The 21,193-nt window shown below is 44.6% G+C and overlaps 1 protein-coding gene across 1 annotated transcript; it reads left to right on the plus strand.

Moving 5' to 3' along the window:
- Positions 1-8,198: 8,198 nt before the first annotated feature.
- LOC123475972 lies at positions 8,199-13,236 on the plus strand. The gene is given in 9 exon segments (XM_045179235.1): positions 8,199-8,274; positions 8,345-8,397; positions 8,640-8,813; positions 8,816-9,590; positions 9,909-10,020; positions 10,480-10,608; positions 10,806-12,177; positions 12,578-12,678; positions 12,846-13,236. Coding segments are annotated over 9 exon segments (3,183 nt in total).
- Positions 13,237-21,193: the final 7,957 nt, after the last annotated feature.

Genomic DNA, 21,193 nt, shown 5'->3' on the forward strand with positions numbered 1-21,193 from the left:
CAGATTACAATTAATTATTTAGTAGCAATTTGGGAACAGCATTTTTTTAGGTGTCATTGTTCGGGGTAATAGCTTCCCACAATTAACTTTCCTTTGATGACATTGTAACAATATGTTGTATTGACGGTTCACAAGACTAAGACTGCTCCCCGATACACGACTACGGGGGACTATATATGGGGTGAAACACTGACGTCACACGTCCGGTAGTATTGAATACTAACCGGATCACATAACGTGGTCATTGACCATGTGACATCCCCCCCTCTAGCTGCATTCGTCCCTGAATGCATTACTAAAAAAAACAAACAACACAAAAAAAGATATAAACCGAAAGAAAACCGTGAACATTGTTACATGATACAGGTTACATGATACCCCCCCCCCCCAAAAAAAAACATCATCCTTTTTTTCGGCGGTACTCCACCGCCGCGCACGTCGCTTCTTAGCTTCTTCTTCTACGAACTCCTCCACTATCCGTAGGCGTTCCCGAAGGTCGGCCCTATTAACGTCTCCTTTTCTCCCGCGGCACCACTGGATGCTGAACATAGCCACACTGGCCATAAACAACGCTGCTCCCACACCCCATAGCTCGAATGGGTATGTATGATGTTCCGCCGCTCGTTTTTCCCTCTCCGAGTCGTCTACTGAGTCGTCTACCGACCGCAGTTGAGTAGGTGGGAAAAGTTCCCCCATCCGCGGTCCCAGTAGTCCTAGCAGAAGGAGAAGAGCCCCCACTGCCACCTGCGGCATTTGTCCGTATCGTACCGGTGGCATCCGGACTCGTGTCGATCGACGCACCTGATCGTCCATCCTTTCATTTCGAGCTTCTTGCACCTCCTCGTCCAGGGGTATAGCCTCTCGGTCACGGATGTCCTTTCCCCTGGCCTCTATTGTCTGCTCTGCTGCCGTACACAGTCCTAGTTGGTCTCCGGGCCACGAAAAATAGTCGCCATATTCCACTAACACTTCTCGGATCTTTTCTCTGTCTTCTCTCTGTCTGTCGGCATTAATCCTTCTCCAATCCTGCTGTCAAATGTGTGCTCCCGACGCGCGTTCTTCTCTGCCCCTGCTGTCACGACGGCTACTGGCGTGTCTCCCTCCTTGATTTCGGTCTTTGGCTCGATTATTCCTAACACCGTCCCCTCTTCGATCCATTGTTTGTGGTCCGATAAGTGGGTTATCGCCATCTGTCCGATTGTTCCCACGCCGCTAACTAGGACCTTACCCGTCGACACCCTTTTCGTACTCTGCAATGCTTGGGATGGTTCCACCAGTGCACCTTCGTCAAACCCATTCAAATCTAGTGGTTGAGTTGCGACCCCTTTCCTCGATCGGGGTGGGACCCAGCATCCATTCTGGACTACTAGTTTCGGTGCTTCCTCCATCATCTCTTCCACCAGTGCTCCCATGGCAATGTCTCCAATGAAGATCTCCGGTAGCGCCCCAATCTTCATCCGCGTTCCAAGTTTTTCCAACATGTCCTTCCCCAGAAGTAAGTCGATGTCGCCGTCAAAAACCAAAGCCTCCACCTCGACGGTCATCCTCCCATCTGATACTGACAGCATTGCGGCTCCTCCCGGTTGAATCTCCTTGCCGTCAACTGAAACTAGACGATTTGCGCGCCATGGTGTCACTGTTATCCCAAGTTCTCTTACTATTTTGGGCGAACACACGGACACTCCCGCCCCTGTATCTATCACGGCAGCCACCCGTTTTCCCCAGCACCACACATCCAGTACTACCATCCTATGGATGTCAATTTTCAGAATTGGCCATGCTAGTACCTCCGGGTCTACATGCTGTGTCCCTACTAGACCAATTACTTGCCTACCCTCTCCAGCGAATCGCACCTGTCGTTGCTGTTGTGATGCCCCTCATTCTCGCTGGGAGCTCGGGCAGTCGCGACGTATGTGTCCTATCCCTTCACACCCGTAGCATACGACCTGTCCGTCCGGCGTCCGACCCCTCAGGCCTCCCTGACCGTTTGTTCTTGTTAGACACTCTCTCCCGATGTGTCCCTCCGTCTTAAATCTGCTGCAGATAGGTTCCCCATCCGAAGTCCATTTCAGTATCGATCGGTTATCCGACCGATACTGTTGACTCTCCGCTCTTTCTCCTTGCTGTGCGGCTGCCCCTGATGCGTTCCTTGATGCAACGGCTCCCATCAGTCCCTCTAGCAATTTTTCTTTTCGATCCATTCTCTCACTTACCGCCGTTGGTGTTTGTTTTCCGATCACGCCCATCGCCCATTCCTCGTGTCTTGCTCGGGAAGTCATTTCCTGATACCGCTTAATTTCTTGAAGGAATTCGTCACATGAGTTGGGTTTCAAACTCCAGAGTTTCTCTAGTAAACTTGGCTTGAGTCCTCTCCATAGGTACGCCAATTACGTAGCTTCGGACATATTCGGGTCTACTCTGCGGCATAAATCCAGGATGTCGTAAAAATACTCGATCGTGGATTCCTCGATTCCTTGTTTGCGTTCTCTCAGTTTCGCTTCATTGAATCGATTCTGATTGACTGGCTTGAATTGCTCCAACAGCTGTGTTTTAACTCCTGGTACAATTGGCGGTCCTGCAACATCCTCCCATTCGGCTGCTAGTTGTCCCGTGGCCTCTTTGTATGAGTACCACTTCTGCGCTGCCCCGGACAGGGACAGCTCCACGTGGTCGCGAAGTTCTTCATCTCCCCATCGATTATATCTCCCGATTCTTTCGTATCGATGCATCCACTGCACGATTTCTTCCCCGTCCTTCCCCCCGAAGGTGGGTGGGGATTGGAATTTTATCTGTGCGGCCATCACGTGCCTTGCGCCCACTTGCTGTTGAGCTGCTCTGAATGATGATCTTCTTCTGAAATCCGTGAAATCCCACTCTGGCTGCTCTTCTCCGTGTTCTCCCGATCCTTCTTCCCCTTTCGGCGTCCTCCCAACGCTCAGTTTTCTCCTCACTGAATGTGAGATGATACTCCTGCCGAACGGATGCCGGTCGCTGCTACTGTTGGGGTTCGTTAGCCCAGTCCTCTATTTCTCCTCGCTCTTCCGTTCCGCTTTCCCTCAACGGTCGACTGCGCGTCCTCGCCCGCCCCTGGAATGCACTCCCGATCTCGGGTATCCCCCAACTACCCCGTGCCACGAACCGTCCCCGAGCGTCTCGGATTCTCTCCCCGCTCCTTACGTCCTCCTCTCCTATCATCTACTTCCCGCAATCCTTGCACCGCTGGTTTCTTGCCGAACTCTTCGGCTCCCGGTTCACTTCTCCGCTTCTTGCCAACAACTTCGGCTCACGGTTCACTTCTCCGCTTCTTGCCAACAACTTCGGCTCACGGTTCACTGCCCCGATTCTTGCCGAACACTTCGGCTCACGGTCACTTCTCCGCTTCTTGCCGTACTCTTCGGCTCACGGTTCACTGCCCCGATTCTTGCCGACCACTTCGGCTCACGGTTTCCGCTATCCACTTTCCCTCAATGTACCCGTCTGCCCCGCCTTAGCCCTTTTCACCGTTTCCCCCCCGGCGTCTCTCCTTCGTTATGCTTCCCCCGATTGCCCTACGGTCGGCAATTTATGGTGCTAAGACCAGTTGGGTCGTCGACTCTCAGGGGTTCCTGACAGCCACCGCCTCCGCAGCACAGAATCGAACAGAAACACAACCACAAAAGAGACTTACCGGAGGTTCTGCATCTCCACCATGTAACAATATGTTGTATTGACGGTTCACAAGACTAAGACTGCTCCCCGATACACGACTACGGGGGACTATATATGGGGTTGAAACACTGACGTCACACGTCCGGTAGTATTGAATACTAACCGGATCACAATATGCTCTTCCAAAAAGTGGGCATCACACAGCCTTGACATTTGTTTAAGCTTGTTACTACCTATTGCCACTGTCCATTCTTCGAGTTTGCCTTTTGGCACACAAAACAGTGCAAATTTTTATCTTTCGTTTTCTTGTACACTTCCTCAAATAAAGTAGTAAATACGTTTAGGCTTTGCAACGGCCATGACGCCATGGCCTCCACCACGAGACCTCAAACGCTACAGCAAAATCAATTTTTCAAATGGTAAAAATTTTCTTTTCTGCCACGAGATGGCAGAAATTTCTCGTAGCAATTCACAAGTAGGAGGATGGAAAAGAGTGGAGCTCGGGAAAAACGGTGCCGCTGCCCAAGGGAAATTTTCTTATGGATTTGACTGACCTCCCCTTTAATGGCTCTGGTAGCACCTACGACCACATCATCCAACTGGAGTCTGACATTAAACGTGGCTTCAGAAAAAGGCAGTCTGTTACGGCGAAACCCGCATTGCCCTAATTTGGCACCTAAGCTTCCCTACCCTACATATTTCCGGTTTCTTATTTCGTCTGCTACTCACTGTCTTACCTTGGATTCTGTGTCACGCTGTCATAATCGACCGACTACTCCTCAATCTTTTCAGTCATTTTCCCTTTTTGCCCGCTTAATTCTCGCGTGTTCCCTATCCAAGAGTACCGTGCAAATTGAGGTTAGTCAATAATCGTATGTTCGCTTTTGCTTACCCTAAACAACCAATGTTTCCCTAACGATAGGTTGCTTTGTACATTACCCTCGGAAGTGAACTGTATGTGTCCCATTCTAGCCCGATGAAGTCACCCTATTGACTCGTCAGGTAAGAGCTCTGCACATGTTAAACCCCAGCATGATCTAATGTTGTTTCCCTGATACTCCAGGTACCATACATACACGTAGAGGGACAAGGCTGATACGAGTTGGATCTTTACTCGTATTAAAGGTTGTTCGTTCAGGTTCCCGTACGTGGGAACAGCAGTCAACGGTTGCAGCTTTTCTCGATATATCCAAGGCTTATGACTCGGTGTGGACCCAGGGACTTCTATATAAAACGGCCAAGCTAGGTATTACGGACTCCATACTCGCCTGGCTTAAAGAGTTTCTGGCGTATCAGAGCATGCGCGTCAGTGTCGGAGACCAAATGTCTTCCCCTCCCCCAAATCGGTGAAACAGGGTACCGCAAGAGGCAGTCCTCAGTCCGCTACTATTCAACATAATGCTAACAGATTTTCCCTCAAACGAGCTCCCTACCAAAACCCTCCTCTATGCTGATGACATCACTATATACGCACCCTTTCAACGCCCTGCAGACGCAGAGGATATCTTGTCCAGAACATAATATTCATCTGGAGCAGGAAATGGAAATGCCCGGACAAATCGGCCATTGTGTCCTTTACAAGATATTACAATCTAGGTGCTGACCCATTGCTCTTCCTAAACGGCCATCGTATCCGATCACATCAGTGTTGAAAAAGGAGGCAAGCAGAGGCTTCTTTATTATGATGCCCGTATTCCTTTTTGTCGTCTGAATACTCATGTCATGTTCATGTCAAATGTGTTCTCTCTCTATCTCATCTCAGTTGCAATAAAAGTAATCACGCTGCACTAAATTGTCCTGTCATATATTTTATTGGGCAATTTCAACAGGTTATGGGCCCAGCTTAAAAGTTTGTTTGCTACCCTATTTAAACTGAGAATTTGTTTGTTCCCAATTTTCAATATGGCATCTAGTGTGGTTTCTTTCTCATCCAAGGATGTAAGTCATGTGGTTAAATTTGATGGCACTAATTTCCCTTTTTGGAAGTTACAAATCTTTCTCGCCTTTGAACAACATGACTTATTGAAGATAGTCATTGGAGAAGAGACCAAACCCAATCTCATAAACGCAGTTGATGCACAAGGAGTGTCACACTCAAATGAAGGAGAAATAAAGTCCCGGTGTAATCAAAACAATGCTGCAAGAGTTTCCATTGTGGCCACCATTGAACAAGTATGGCAACGATCTTTAATAAATTGTAAAACTGCAAATGAGATGTGGAAGAGGCTAACCAGCCAACACGAGCAAGCTGCACTTGAAAATGTGCACTTGTTACTTCAAAGATTTTTTTAGTATCAATACCAGAAGGGTCATGACGTAATGTCTCACATCACTGCCATTGAAACTTTCGCAAGAAAACTTGATGACCTTGGGTCACCTCTCACTGAAGCACAGATAATTACCAAACTTACTTGTACTCTTCCTCCCAGTTTTAGGCCACTCTTATCTGCATGGGAGAATCTAGAGACAAGCAAGAAAACTTTACAGCTTCTCACAACTCATTTCATCAAAGAAGAAAGTATGAATAAAGTTTTTGGAGATAGCATCTCGTCAGATGCAGCCTTTTTCTCCAAACAGTCTGGTTTTAAGCTCAAAGCTGATGCAAGTAAGATGTCTAATAAGCAAGTAAGATTCAAGAGGAAGTGTAACTATTGTACACTCGCTTCCATAAATATGTAGGCCACCGCCCGCGGGTTGTACCGCTTCAAATATACCTTTACGGAATGTTTACTTAAGCTTGTGAAAGGAAGAAAATAAACTTGAGGGATGGGTCAGCAAAACAAAGTTTTTTATTTTAGCGGAAAATTTTTTGTTACAGTGTTTTAGGCAAAGATCAATATTTCGTCCACCCCCCTTCTTCATTTATTACTTCTTGAAGTCGCCGTGGCATACTTTCTATCAGGCTTTCGATATACGTTTCATTACGCATTAACTTTTGCCATTCAGAATTTACTAGGGCGTATAACTCGTCAGCTCCATTTGCGTCGCGTGCGTGAAAAGGCAATCCCTGTTCATTTCTCGATTTGTTGAGGGCAACAACAAGATGACCCCACAAATTTTCGATGGGATTCATATCAGCTCCTTTCACGGGCCAATCGAGAGCAACAATTTCCGGGTGTTCAACTAACCATTGTCGGGTAGTGCGGGAATTATGGACAGAAGAACTAATAAAATATAAAAAAATAAAGTTATCTGCATTATGATTATTATTGTTGTTATAAATACTTGTCCTGAACAAAAACGACAGGTTCCCCATTTGGATATGCTTGGCGAATGTAAGGAAGTAGAGTTCCTTCTAAAACATTCGTTATGTATTGCGCTGAAGTTAAATTATTTTGAACGCGATACAGTGGCGTTAAGCCACCCAACCACACACCACCCCACACGCTTACAGTTGTTCGTCCGCTTCTTTTTATAGAATAGATATTCTTTTTGTTGAATCTCTCATTCTGATGTCGCCGAACGCGGATCTGACCGTGTGCTGCCGATGACCACGATTTTTCATCAGTAAAAAGAACCCACCTCCAAAATTCCACGGGATAGTCAACGTAGCGCCTAGCAAAATGTAGTCTTCCGGCTCTATGTTCCGGAGTTAGAATGTCTTTTATTGCGGCGATTCTAGATTGTAAACCCGATTCATTCAATCGTCTTGAAATAGATTGAATCGATAAGAAATTTATGCCGGCTTTAGCCGCGACGTCAGAAGAATTATCAAAATTATTTATAGTGGCTATAAATGAAATGGTAATTATTAATAAAATTTAGTAAAAAATTAAAATTATTCATTAAGACGATCATACACCTGAACATGCCAACAAAAAATCTTCATTTTCGGAAGTCAATCTTGGAGCCCCTTCATCATTAGCATAAACCTTCAGATTTCTGTCTTCGTTATATCTTTTGATCCACAATTCCACTGATTTTCGATGAATTTGTAATCTACGCGCGATTGTGCGCTGCCCTATGCCGTTTTTATGAAGTCTAATTATTTCAATACGAATTGCATCAGTCAATCTGTAAGATTCACGGTGAAATTCTTCATGCGGACCAAAAACTCGCCCACCTACTCTTGCCATTTTTAACACAGTGTAGCTTTTCATATTTGTAAGAAAAATTTTAAGGAAAAAAAGCCTTGAAATAATAGCTTTTTTGGTTTTCATACTCATCCCATCATTATTTTGGTTTCATATGTAACCCCTTCCTACTCTATTGTCGAATATACCATAAAGGCGCGCATAAAGGTATTTTTGAAGCGGTACAACCCGCGGGCGGTGGCCTACATATTTATGGAAGCGAGTGTACTGAAGAAGGCCATATTGAAGAAAGATGCTGGCAGAAATCTTTTGACTTGAAAATGGCCCAGTCACTCAAAGTGCATGGTGACGAAACGCAAGCCAAATTACACTCCCAATACAATACTCACTTTAACGGTGTGGAACATTGTATTTAGCTCCTCCCAAGAAGCGATAGCAGCGCCATCGCCCGCATACGGGAGAATACCCGTCACTACCTCAGAACTCTTTTAGCTCCTTCTGAGTGACGACATCAAAATGTCTGCTGCTTCGATTGAATCTAGCGCTTCAGTTCTACGCCAACGTGCTCTTTTTTCTGCGGCGAATCCTCCACGTGGGAATTCACCTATCGATTCGCCAGTATCTGTTCCTGATCAAGATATTTTATCTATTTTGCCTAATAGTGTTCGTAGCAACTCACGCGATCGAGATAGTCGTCCACGTGATGGCCATGCTCGTAACAACTCAACTCAGCGCGATCGGGATAATCGTCCTCGTGATAGCCATGCTCGTAGCAACTCAACTCAGCGCGATCAAGATAATCGTCCGCGTGGTAGCCCGTCCCGATCACGATCTCGTTCCATGATGGAACGAACGCGTACACGCTCAGCTTCCAGGATTCGGTCTCGCAGCCGTTCGCCAAACGTGGTTGCTGCCGCTGAAAAAACGTTTAACATTTCTGCCTCTAAATCCCGTCAGGTTCGTAAGTGGCTAGTTCAAGGCTTACCTAACAGCGAGGCCAAGGCATTGCGTCTCAACTTCAAGCCAGTCTTCGACAGTTCGTTTGATTTATTTTGCCCTAAGCTGGATGAGTCCATGGAAAGAAAGTGGCTGAGAGCCAAGAACCTGCCTAAATTGAAAGACTTTCAAGAGTCATATGTTGAAGTCAACTCTCTATGTTGAAGTCAATTCAATATCAGATAAAGGACTCAATGCGGCCAATGCTGCATGCCTGGAACCAGATGAGAGTGGACGATCCATTATTGAACAGTGTAGAATCATCCCTCCGTTTAATGGGCTCTGCATTTGCAAATGTTTCCAAATTGCGACGTGAAAATGGGATTCGCCATGTGGCCCCGTCCATGAAACCATTGCTGAAGGACCCACGGGCATTCTCTTCTCGTGAGTGTGAGCGTTTGTTTGGCTCAAAATTCATAGACGTCATGGTAAAAGAAGTTGATGACGACGCTAAGTTGGCGAAAATCGGACGCGATGGCGGTCCCTCGCACAGCCAGAATGGTGGCAATTCCAATCGGCGCAATGTTGGCCGCAATCAAAGCTCGTACGTCAGCCGTAATAACCAGAGTAGTGGTTTCAACAAAGGCGGGAAGAACGACAAGGGGAATCCCTACTTCAGGCAGACGGCCCAGGGCGCCAACAACAGGTATGTCTGTTCTTCTCATGGTTTCACACCCCCTATTTTTCTGAGAATGTCTCCCGTTCAGTCACATGTTGGGGGTCGTTTAAGCAAATTCGCAGACGCATGGCTCTCTCTTTCTGATGATCAATGGATCTTGTCTACAGTCAATCACGGTTATGCCATTGACTTTGTTAAACCCCTCGTCCAACATTTCACCCCTTCAGGGTGTATTATGTCTAAAGAGATGGAAATTGTCTGCGACCAGGAATTCACATCTTTACTGGCAAAAGGTGCAATTAGGCCTGTTAATTCTAACTCTGCCGACAGTTTCATTTCCAACATGTTTGCCATTCCAAAGAAATCGGGTGGTTGGCGGCCTATCATTAATTTAAAATGTCTGAATGCATTCATCTCTTACCAGCATTTTAAAATGGAAGGTCTGGATTACGTCAAATACCTTCTTCAACATAGTGATTGGATGGTAAAACTTGATTTACAGGATGCTTATCTTTTAGTGCCCCTGTCACCCGAGCACTTTAAGTTTCTCAGTTTCTTTTGGAAAGGCAACTTCTATGAGTATCTCTGTCTCGCTTTTGACCTCTGTTCAGCCCCGCGAGTCTTTACGAAACTTTTAAAACCTGTTGTGGCCTATTTACGCGAGCGTGGCATCCGGTTAATCATTTACCTTGACGATTTGCTTATCTTAAACCAATCTAGGGATGGTCTTCTCGCTGACCTCGAGTTCATTATCAGTCTATTAGAATCACTGGGTTTTATAATCAATTTTAAAAAATCGGTTATTGTGCCTCAACAAATCATTGAGTATCTGGGCATGATGGTTAACTCTCTTAGCCTATCTTTCTCATTGCCTCCGGATAAAGTAAAATCTATTGTAAAACTTTGCAACGACATTATGTCGGATAAGGCTGGGCGGGTAAAATTGCGGGACCTGGCCAAGGTCATGGGGAATTTTTCGTGGGCTATCCCCTCAGTCCCCTTTGCTCAATGCCATTTTAGGAAATTACAAAATTTCTATCTGTCGCAAGCCCATGGAGATTTAAACAAAATGGTTTTTCTCACTGAACCCGCCAAGGCCGATTTGGTTTGGTGGGCATCTCATCTCAAACTTTGTAATGGCAAATCCTTTTTTCCTGATAATCCTGATTTGATTATTTTTTCTGACGCTTCCCTTACCGGCTGGGGTGCAGTTTGCGATGGCTCTCGGTCTCGGGGACCTTGGACAAAGGCCGATGCAGATCGGCATATTAACGAATTGGAGCTTTTAGTTGCATATTTTTCGTTACAAGCATTTTCAAACGCCCCAGAAAGCATTTCTATTCAGTTATTCTTAGATAACTCCACAGCAGTCGCTTATATTAATAAGTGTGGGGGTACGCATTCAAGAGCTCTTTCTATCATCGCGGCTCAGATCATTCAATGGTGTGAAGCTCGCAATATTCGCATTTTGGCCTCGCATTAACCGGGAAGTTCTAACGTTATTGCAGACGTGGAGTCGAGGACGGCGCCCGACTCGAGCGATTGGATGCTGCTGCAAGACAGGTTCAAACAACTATCGAACATTTGGACTGTACAAATCGACCTCTTTGCGTCGGCCTGGAACGCTCAGCTTCCCAATTTCGTGAGTTGGCTACCGCAACCCAAAGCTTCGGCGATCAACGCATTCGCATTGATTTGGCGGAAGTTTCTCGGCTACGCCTTTCCCCCATTTGCTCTCATCCCACGCTGCTTGTCCAAGATAAAGAAAGAGAAGGCGGATCTTGTTCTCGTGGGCCCTCTTTGGCCCTCTCAGCCTTGGTTCCCCCTTCTATTGCAAATGTCGATCAAATTTCCTCGAATTCTAACCCCGCATCGACTCTTGTTACACTCGCCAATGCTAGAGCCACACCCGTTAATTCAGTCAAAGAAATTCCTTCTAGTCGCGTGGAAATTGTCAGGCGACATTTTGAAAGAAAAGGATTTTCAAAAGAGACTGTCGACCTTCTCATGGAATGTGTCCGTGAGTCCACAACAGCTAGTTACGAGTCCGCCTGGAAGAATTGGGTTATTTGGAACCACGAACAGGGTTCGGATCCCTTGTCTTCTTCTTTGATAACTATTCTGCAATTTCTGACAGATTTGGCTAATTCTAATTCCTCATACAGTTCCGTCAATACATCTCGTTCAATGCTTTCCTCCACTCTCGACCCCATTGACGGATACAAAATAGGGGAACACCCTACTGTTGTGCAATTGCTAAAAGGCTGTTTTAATCGTAAGCCTCCTAAAGCCAGATATAATTCCCTTTGGGATCCAGAGATTGTGTTAATTTATTTGGACTCATTGCCAAATAATTCCGATCTCGGTGCCGCTGTCTTATCTAAAAAGTTAGCCACTTTATTGGCTCTGGCCACTATCTATCGTGTATCTGAAATTATGTCTATTTCCTTTCATTCATTAAGATTTTCCCCAACAGCAGCCAGTTTCTCCCTCACCCGACCGAAGAAAGCGCAGCACTCGGGTCCACTTAAATCATTCGTGCTACCTCGTTTTAAAGGCAAATTTTGCCCGGTGGAGTGCCTTGAGTCTTATGTTGCTATCTCTAGAGAATGGAGAGATCCAGACTCGTCTGCTCTTTTTTTGTCAATTAGAAGACCTCACAAACCAGTCGGTTCGTCTACATTGGGTCGCTGGATCAAGACGTGTTTATCCGACGCTGGTCTAGACCCGTCATCGTTTTCTGCTCACTCTACCCGCGGTGCTGCTGCCTCTAAAGCTGTAAAGCAAGGTATCCCGGTGGATACCGTCCTTAAAACAGCTAACTGGTCGAGAGAATCGACATTTCAAAAATTTTATCATCGCGAGTTAGTTGGTACCACGGTAACGGAAGCAGTGTTAACTCAAATAAGTTCCGAGTGATTGATCTTTGAAGTCACCGTTAAAGTGAGTATTGTATTGGGAGTGTAATTGTTAATTCCACGAGGTCGTGAAGCGACCGAAGTGGAATTTTAATTAGAGGACTAAATAAAATACGAAACTTTAACGGTCTCTATTTCCCACCCGCGACCCATTTAATTAATCATTGAAAAAAAAAAAAAAAAATATTTTTTGTTTTCCTTTCAGAGGTGGCAACAAAAACTTCAAGAACAACCAACGCAGCTAATCACCGGGTTGTCTTGTTCCAGAGGTCAAGAACTCTTCAGAAGTCATTCATTTGTTTTGTTTATTTATGTTCTAACCTCTTACACCCCTCGAACTTATTTGTGTTTTATATGTAAAGAGTTCTGAGGGAGTGACGGGTATTCTCCCGTATGCGGGCGATGGCGCTGCTATCGCTTCTTGGGAGGAGCTAAATACAGTGTTCCACACCGTTAAAGTCTCGTATTTTAATTAGTCCTCTAATTAAAATTCCACTTCAGTCGCTTCGCGACCTCGTGGAATTAACAATTCGCCCACCATATGTCTCCTACTCGCAAAGAAGAATCACATCAAGACTGGTCTGGTGACTATGCTTTTCGTTCCTATAGTTTCTTCTCAAAAATTAAAAGGCGGAACTGGATTGCTGATTCTGGAGCGTCAAGGAATATGTCTGATCAAGAATGGTGTTTTACGAACTATGTGCCCGTGAAAGCAGGAACCTGGCCTGTTTCCGGAATAGGAGAGGATTCCCAACCTTTACAAGTTGCTGGTAATGGTGACGTCCCGGTCATGTGTTGTGTAGACGGAAGCTACAATCGAGGAGTCCTTCAAAAGGTTTTGCACATCCCTAAACTCGGTGTCAACCTATTTAGCATCAAGGCAGCCACTACTCAAGGATTTAAAGCTGTCTTTACAGACTGTAGAGTTGAATTGATCAAGAACGGTGCAGTTCGTTTAGCCGAAATCAGTAATGATAATTATCTGTACACTCTAGATGTCATCAGCTGTCATGGGAAGTGAATCACACTCGAACCTAAGATGGAATCTTTCTCAGCCCTGGCGAAATTGACACCCCAATCAGTACACCTCTGGCATCGACGTCTCGGTCATGTTGCAGTTTCTACAATAAAGAAGATGGCTGAAAATCTCATGGCTGATGGACTTGTTCTCAGCGAAGATTTTAAAAAGGACATCGTGTGTGAAGGGTGTATTTATGGAAAACATCACCGTCTCTCTTTCCCAACCGGTGGTCGAACTAGAGGCAAGAAAATTGGTGACCTCATTCACTCAGATGTCTGTGGACCGGTATCAGTCCCCTCCCCTGGTGGTGCCAAGTATTTTGTAACCTTCAAAGATGACTACAGTAGCTATAATGTCATTCACTTCATCAAACAAAAATCAGAAGTTTTTGAACTCTTCAAGCTATTTGTGAAAAGAGTCAAAGTTGAAATAGGCAATGAAGTTGTCTGTCTAAGAAGTGACAATGGTTGTGAATATGTTGGCAAAGAGTTTGAAACATGGTTTCTCAAGAATGGCATGCGCCATGAGACAACCGTTCCATATAACCCAGAACAAAATGGCGTGTCCGAGAGACTCAACAGGACGGTACTAGAATCGGCTAGAAGTATGCTTCCTTTCTCTTCTTTACCTTTAGAGCTCTGGGCGGAAGCATCTTACTGTGCCGTTTATCTACTCAACCGGGTGGCGACCAGATCCGTTGAGGGAAAAACTCCATATGAAGTATGGATGGGAGTCAAACCAAATGTTTCCTACGTCAGAGTTTTTGAATCCACGGTGTATGTGCACATTCCAAAAGAAAAAAGAAGCAAATTTGATCCCAAGGCAGTGAAATGTCATCATGTGGGCTACTGTGAAACTCAAAAAGCCTTTAGAGCCTGGGACCCTGTAAGTCGTAAAGTTTTGATTTCCAGAGATGTTGTTTTTCAAGAATTAGATGATCGGGCAGTTGAGATCGAGCAGCCAAATAGTATTTTTGAGCTTGTGGCCAATTCCTGTTTTGAAGAGGAAATGAGACTGCCTCAAGCCCCACAACTCGATGTCTCCATTCAATCAGAGAACATTCAAGATGAACCGTCTTTATCCATAGAGTCTCAAGAAGTGGAAACTTCCAACCCCAGCCGTGAAGAAGCTAACACGAAAGAGTTGGCCGGCAACCCTAGAACTGGTGAAACGCAAGAACCTTCCCTCGGACGAAGAATTCGGAGACCACCGGTAAGGTGGATTGACGAGTCTACAAACAAGTTCTACGCAAAATTCGCTGCAGTTGGTGCCGTGGAAGAGCCGAGAAATTTTAGGAGCGCCATGGAATCCCCTCAAGCAGACCAATGGGAGATTGCGATGGAAGAGGAAATGGATTCTTTGATAAATAACGAAACCTGGACGCTGACGAACCTGCCACCTGGTCGACAAGCCATTCAAAACAGATGGGTGTACAAGTTAAAGCTAGATGGAGAAGGAAAAATTCGTCATTTCAAAGCCAGGCTTGTCGCCAAGGGCTTTACGCAGCGCCCCGGAATTGATTTTCATGAAACCTTTTCTCCTGTTGTGAAGTATGAATCTTTACGTGCCATTCTTTCCATAGCTGCTGTGTTAGACCTCGAGATGCTACAGCTCGATGTTAAAACTGCATTTTTGAATGGAGATTTGGACGAAGACCTATACATGGTTCAACCCGAAGGATTCATTTCTCCCGGTCATGAAGAAAAAGTGTGCAAGTTAAAGCGTAGCCTGTATGGACTTAAACAGGCTTCTAGAGCCTGGAATCTAAAGTTTCACAGTTTTCTCACTAGTTTTGGTTTTGTCCGCAGCAGTGCAGATCAGTGTGTTTACGTTCTAAAAGAAGAAAAATGCCTAACAGTGATCGCGATCTGGGTCGACGACGGTTTAGTCTGTAGTAGTCATCCCTCAAAACTTGCCAGTGTGGTGGATTTTCTAGCCAAACAATTTGAGATGACGTCTGGTCCTGCCGATTGTTTTGTGGGGATTCAGATAGTTCGAGACAGATTGAAGAAAACTATTCATATTTCTCAAGAAAACTACATCAAGCGACTTCTTGAAAAATTTCGCCTATCTGACTGCAGCACACGCATCGTCCCTGCGGATCCGTTTACGCATCTATCAAAAAATCTTGGATGCGACTCATCTACCTGTCGAACGTTGTTGGAGCCGTTTCGTGAAGCTGTCGGCTCTCTTATTTATGCTGTCACTTGTACCCGACCTGATATTGCATTCGCTGTCAACCAGGTTTCACAGTTTTCTAGTTCTCCAACAAAGGCTCACTGGGACGCCGTTAAACGTATTTTCTCGTACCTGAAGGGGACCCTGAATTATGGAATCATTTTTGGAAATTCTGACTCTCAAAATGAGCTCCTGGCCTACACCGATGCAGATTTTGCTTCAAATCTCGATGACAGGCGTTCGACGACTGGAGTTGTTCTGCTGCTAAATGGAGGCCCCGTGAGCTGGAAAAGTTAAAAGCAAAAGTGTGTCTCATTATCAACCACTGAATCAGAATATGTGGCTGCTGCCACGGCCGCCAAAGAAGTGGTATGGATGAGACGTCTTCTTCAAAATCTTCGTCTGCCGCAATCTGCACCTACTACTCTATTTTGTGACAATCAGTCTTCAATAAAGCTTGTTAAGAATGCGGAGTTTCATCAGCGAACGAAACACATCGATGTTAAATTTCATTTCATCCGCGCTCTGCAAGAGGAACAGGCTATTGACGTCACCTACATCAATACTGATGTGCAGCTGGCCGACATTCTGACGAAAGCCCTTAAAGGATCAAGATTTACAAAATTGAGAGAAGAGATTAATATTACTGTCCATGATTGTTAAAAAGTTTATTGCCTATGCTTGAGTGGGTGTGTTGAAAAAGGAGGCAAGCAGAGGCTTCTTTATTATGATGCCCGTATTCCTTTTTGTCGTCTGAATACTCATGTCATGTTCATGTCAAATGTGTTCTCTCTCTATCTCATCTCAGTTGCAATAAAGGTAATCACGCTGCACTAAATTGTCCTGTCATATATTTTATTGGGCAATTTCAACAATCAGAACTTTAAATTCCTAAGGGTTTGGTTCGACCAGAAACTACTATGGAAGACCCATATTGAACACTTCCATAAACAGTGGCTTAACCTCAAAAGGTTGTTCACAGTTATAGCTAATTCGAAACATGGACAATCAGTTGAAACCCTTACGCTCCTATATAAAAGCCTTGTCCGCAGCAAATCAGACTATGGCCTCATAGCATACGGGAACGCAAGGAAGACAATCTGGAAAAAATTTACGTAGTCAACAGAGCGATCATCAGAACCATGCTATGCTCTAAATTGTCAACTCCGAAGGAAAACCTTTACGCTGAAACTGGCACTGAAACTCTGGCCGAGAGAAGGGACTGGCTTACCAGCAAATACGTCATTAATTTCGGTCACAAACCCAATAACCATATGTTTTTGACAGCTAAGACTGAGTAATACTACACCGGGAACTAACCCCCGAGGAACCTTGCCTAGCGGAAACTATGAGGAAACTCAAACGTCTGGAGTTCGATACATTCCCGGATGTCGCACCCATGCCCTCGTGATACAAATACCCACGGCCTAGCAAACCCGTATCCGCCAACACCAACACAGCAACGTGCACGACGGTTATCCCCTCCATCAACACAGACAAGGCGTGGACGCTGTCTAAACACTCTAGTATTTTCTCCACAAAACAGCAAGCCATCAAGCAGTGCCTCCAAATAATCTACAATAATGACCACTCCCTTTCGCTGTAACGCATAACTCGGTCTAGTCGATAAAACGGTAAGTTTTTCCTCATGATAGGATTTCTTTCCATATTAATATTTTTAATTTTTTTACGGAAATCGAAAGCTCTTAGTGAGAGCTATCGATTGCCATAAAATTCATAATGATTGCACCTTTCGTTTGGATGCAATAAATTATTCAATTTTGCCAATTTTGATGGAGGGGGGGGGTGACGTAGATATACATCCAAGATACACCGTTTCGATAATTCGCTTCACTTAAACTAATAAACAGTGAACTTTTCATGATCCTTTTATCACGAAGAACAAGGTGATAGTTAGAAGAGCGTCATTAAACATAGTTTTAGATTAGGAATCAGCAAATATGGATGTACCAATCGTGAAAGAGCACGATGGCGGCCATCATTTTTTGGCACCAGTTCAAAGTTCCTCTTTTTCCATTGAAAAATAAACGTAAAACCTTTAAGTTTTATTTCAGTCATTATTAGTTCAGTCCAGAGATAAGGAGATGGCTCACTCCACGTAAAGCCCAGCAGTCGAAATTTTCCCTCCTCCCCCTCTCTAGCAGACGAATTCGACTGCGCTGCTCCTTTCGGCCAGCTCCGGAATCATGGCTGTACTTGGCGGTAAGGATTTCCCAGTAGCGCTAACCCTTCACGTTTTAAACCATACCGTCCTTACCGCCAAGTACAGCCATGATTCCGGAGCTGGCCGAAAGGAGCAGCGCAGTCGAATTCGTCTGCTAGAGAGGGGGAGGAGGGAAAATGTCGACTGCTGGGCTTTACGTGGAGTGAGCCATCTCCTTATCTCTGGTTCAGTCATTCAGTTCTTCAAATTTATTGTTGCTAATTCTGCAAAACTGAAATATTAATTAATACACGTAAAACTGTTGTACAGTATCCTGCACAAAAATCCGAACACCGATTTAATTTTTTAAAGCCACCTATTGGCGGGGTAAAGGGTTTTTTGTTTGTTTTTCTTTAAGAGGGAGGGTAGACGGGGTGACGGACACATAAGGCAGGGTTGGGTAAGTCTAGAATTTTTTTTATGCCTTAAGCTATTACGCTTTAAGGCAAGTAACAGGTCGGGACATTTTGCAACCCCCAGGGTGATGTGTTTTTTTTAAACGACAGTTGGAAATGTTGGATTTAGGCTCTGTAATATTCTTTACCCAAAATAAATTACACAGCTGCCTGTGCACAATTTTGTCGATACTGATGGCATATGTGTAGAGCCTCTAATTGCGACGGCGGAATTCAGTGTTCGATTCCCGATAAAGAATTGCAATATTTTAGGTATCTTTATAATATTCTTCATTCGCATATGCTGGGAATATTATTTTTCTTAGAACGAAGTAAATTATTATTTTTTTAAGTTATTTAATAAACAAAAAAAGCACATATAGCTCAATGAAAATTTGTTTTATATATGAACGAGAATTCCTCGTAAGATAACCACAATAATTTATTACCTCAACTGGAATCGAACACCGATATCCAGCATCACATTCAGAAACGCTACACCTACGCCATTGACAACGACCTAAACATTTACAGGCAGCTGGAAAATAAGCTAAATTGTTTCGGTAAGCAACATTACCAAGCCCAAGCCCTAAATTTCCAACTGTTGTTTAAAAAAACACACCACCCTGGGGGTTGCAAAAATGTCCTGACCTGTGACTTGCCTTAAAGCGTAATACCTTAAGGCATTTTTTTTTTAATGTCTAGACTTACCCAACCCTGTCCTGTCGTGTCCATCACCCTTAACCCTCCCCCTTAAAAAAAACAAAAAACGCGCTACGCCGCCAATAGGTGGCTTTAAAAAATTAAATCGGTGTTCGGATTTTTGTGCAGGATACTGTACTGCAAATCTGTTCTATTACCTTAATTTCTTCCGATAAAGGCATTTTAATCCAAAAGGAAACCAACTGTTGGATAAAACAACAATTCAATGAATATTAATTAAGTGGTTTTAAGTGGTCAATGAAAATTAAGAATTAGGCACGTGTATAAATAAGGTAAACAATCCGTAAAAGGAAACAAATCCAGTAAACATTGTAATACTTGTAATACAAATTTTACACTGAAAATTGAAATGCAATCAGTGAACGGAAATTCAACATTCAAACTCTGAAATAAGGAAACATGACTATATACTTCCGCGAATGGATTCAAATCTGAGCGCCTTCGAACTATTAATCACATGTACGGAGGAAATGTGGCGTGATTGAAGTTATTTGCCCATCAGTGAAGGGAAATGAATCCGTCGTTTACCATTTGCGGCATCCGTTCTCATGGAATAACATACTTTGATCTGAATCCATTCACGGCTGAAGACTGTGTTCACTGACAGTGACCACTCAATTCAAACACCCCCCCTCCTGTACGAAATTCCGACGGACGAAGCTCACATCCCTTGTCCGAGAGACAGCCCTTTGGCCGAAGCAGCCTAGACTCAGACGATTCTTCCTCATTGAATAGCCGTGCCACCGAGGATAGTGAAGTCGAAGATTAAGGCAAAACGACTTAAGATAGCCTACGTCTCGCAAGAGCCGTAGTTGAGAAGTTGGAGCGCGAGACACTGATATCGGATATACAGGAGTACTTTTTCATATACAGTCATGCGTGCAAGTTTCTTTAGCAGGCAAATGGGTCTATATCCTTTCATTTTGTTTGGACGGAAGGGATACTATGTTGCCTACCATACCCTCGTTTTCTTTCCATTCTTCTCTTCCTCTACGTTTCAGTCAATTGTCCTGCTTTAAACGTTGCACCTTTTTCACGGGTTGCAAAGAAAGAGAAATAGGAATAGCATAAAGGGGTACGGTAGGCACCAAACTATCCCCTCCATCAAAAAGAAATGAGCCAAGCCCGCAACCAGAAACGTCACCGCCACAGCCGAGCATCCCTATCATCACCGCCACGAGTAATACTCAAGCGGCAGAAAATCTCTGCAAAGCCCGATAAGACTAGCAAACTACTCTGCACTGCCCAATCCCGATAAGGCGACGACATTTAGTCATGTTCCGATAAGGCGAAGGCTGTTGTCCTTGAACTGTGCTACGGCACTTCTCCTTAAGTTTATCCGCGTTTGATCAAACCAGTCTGGCAGGCTCACCCCCGTAAGTCCCGACTGTAATTCTAAGCCAACAGTAACTGGCCCTACGGAATAATATTCCTGAAATTGTCCCTTCGAACCAGAGAAACCGGTAGTAAGATTCCATTCAAAAATCGAAAAAACCAAATGTTTTCGGACTCGGATAATATTCGGATAATTAGAGACTCAGCCAAAAAAATTTATTTTTTGGTTGGGACTTTTCTTGTTTTTTTGCAGTGTCGGACAACATCCGGCCACCCAGCAAAGACGCTGTCCACCGTTCCTTTGATCCAGCCATGGAGAAAAATAATCTTCACTCGCTTTGGGTCGGGTTGGACAGCGTCGTGCCTAGAGAAGTCTTTGGCTTGGGCTTGGGCTTAGAGAGCCATTTCTAAGGGGAGCTACTGCTTAAGTAAAGCCTCAAAACCTCCAGCTATATTTCTCCATACGCCAGACCGGCAGACAAGACCTAAAATTTCTAAACGATGCAGAGAGAGCAGAGTTCGAGACCGTGCAGCGGGTGAAAGAAGAACACGCTCTTGCAATCTTGGTAGCCCAACGAAAGGAGAAAGAAGCAGCCGAGATCGCGCTATACTTCCAGCAGACATGTCATCTAAGGAAAGAGAAAGAGGTCCTTGTACAACGAGAGGAGGAGTTGGTGAAATAAGCGGCGGCACGGAGACTCGCATCTAAAGGGTCGGAGCCCTAAGTCCCCTCACCAATAGTCAGGCCGGCAACTCTAAACATCGAGCCTCTCCCGGCAAAGTATCTCTACGTCAGACGAGAAGGAAGAAGCCGCACAAAAGTCACCACAAAGCCCATTCTCAGCTTCCATATTCAAGCGCAACCAAAATCATAATATATTTTCTGTTGAAATATTCGACGAAAAATAAAATGGTTGAACCGAAACAAAACGCTTTACAACTTTTAATTTTTTCGGTAAAAAAACAAAAAACAAAAATGAGTACGGAACCAAGATCGGCTAGGACCAAAGAAGCAGTGGTTGCGGAGGTTTCCGAAGATAGGTTCGCAGTACAAGAGATAGAGCTGGATGATGCCAGAAACGACATTGCCAGACTCGAGTGG

Source organism: Daphnia magna, linkage group LG9 (assembly GCF_020631705.1).
Source record: "Daphnia magna isolate NIES linkage group LG9, ASM2063170v1.1, whole genome shotgun sequence".
Taxonomy (NCBI): Eukaryota; Metazoa; Arthropoda; class Branchiopoda; order Diplostraca; family Daphniidae; genus Daphnia; species Daphnia magna.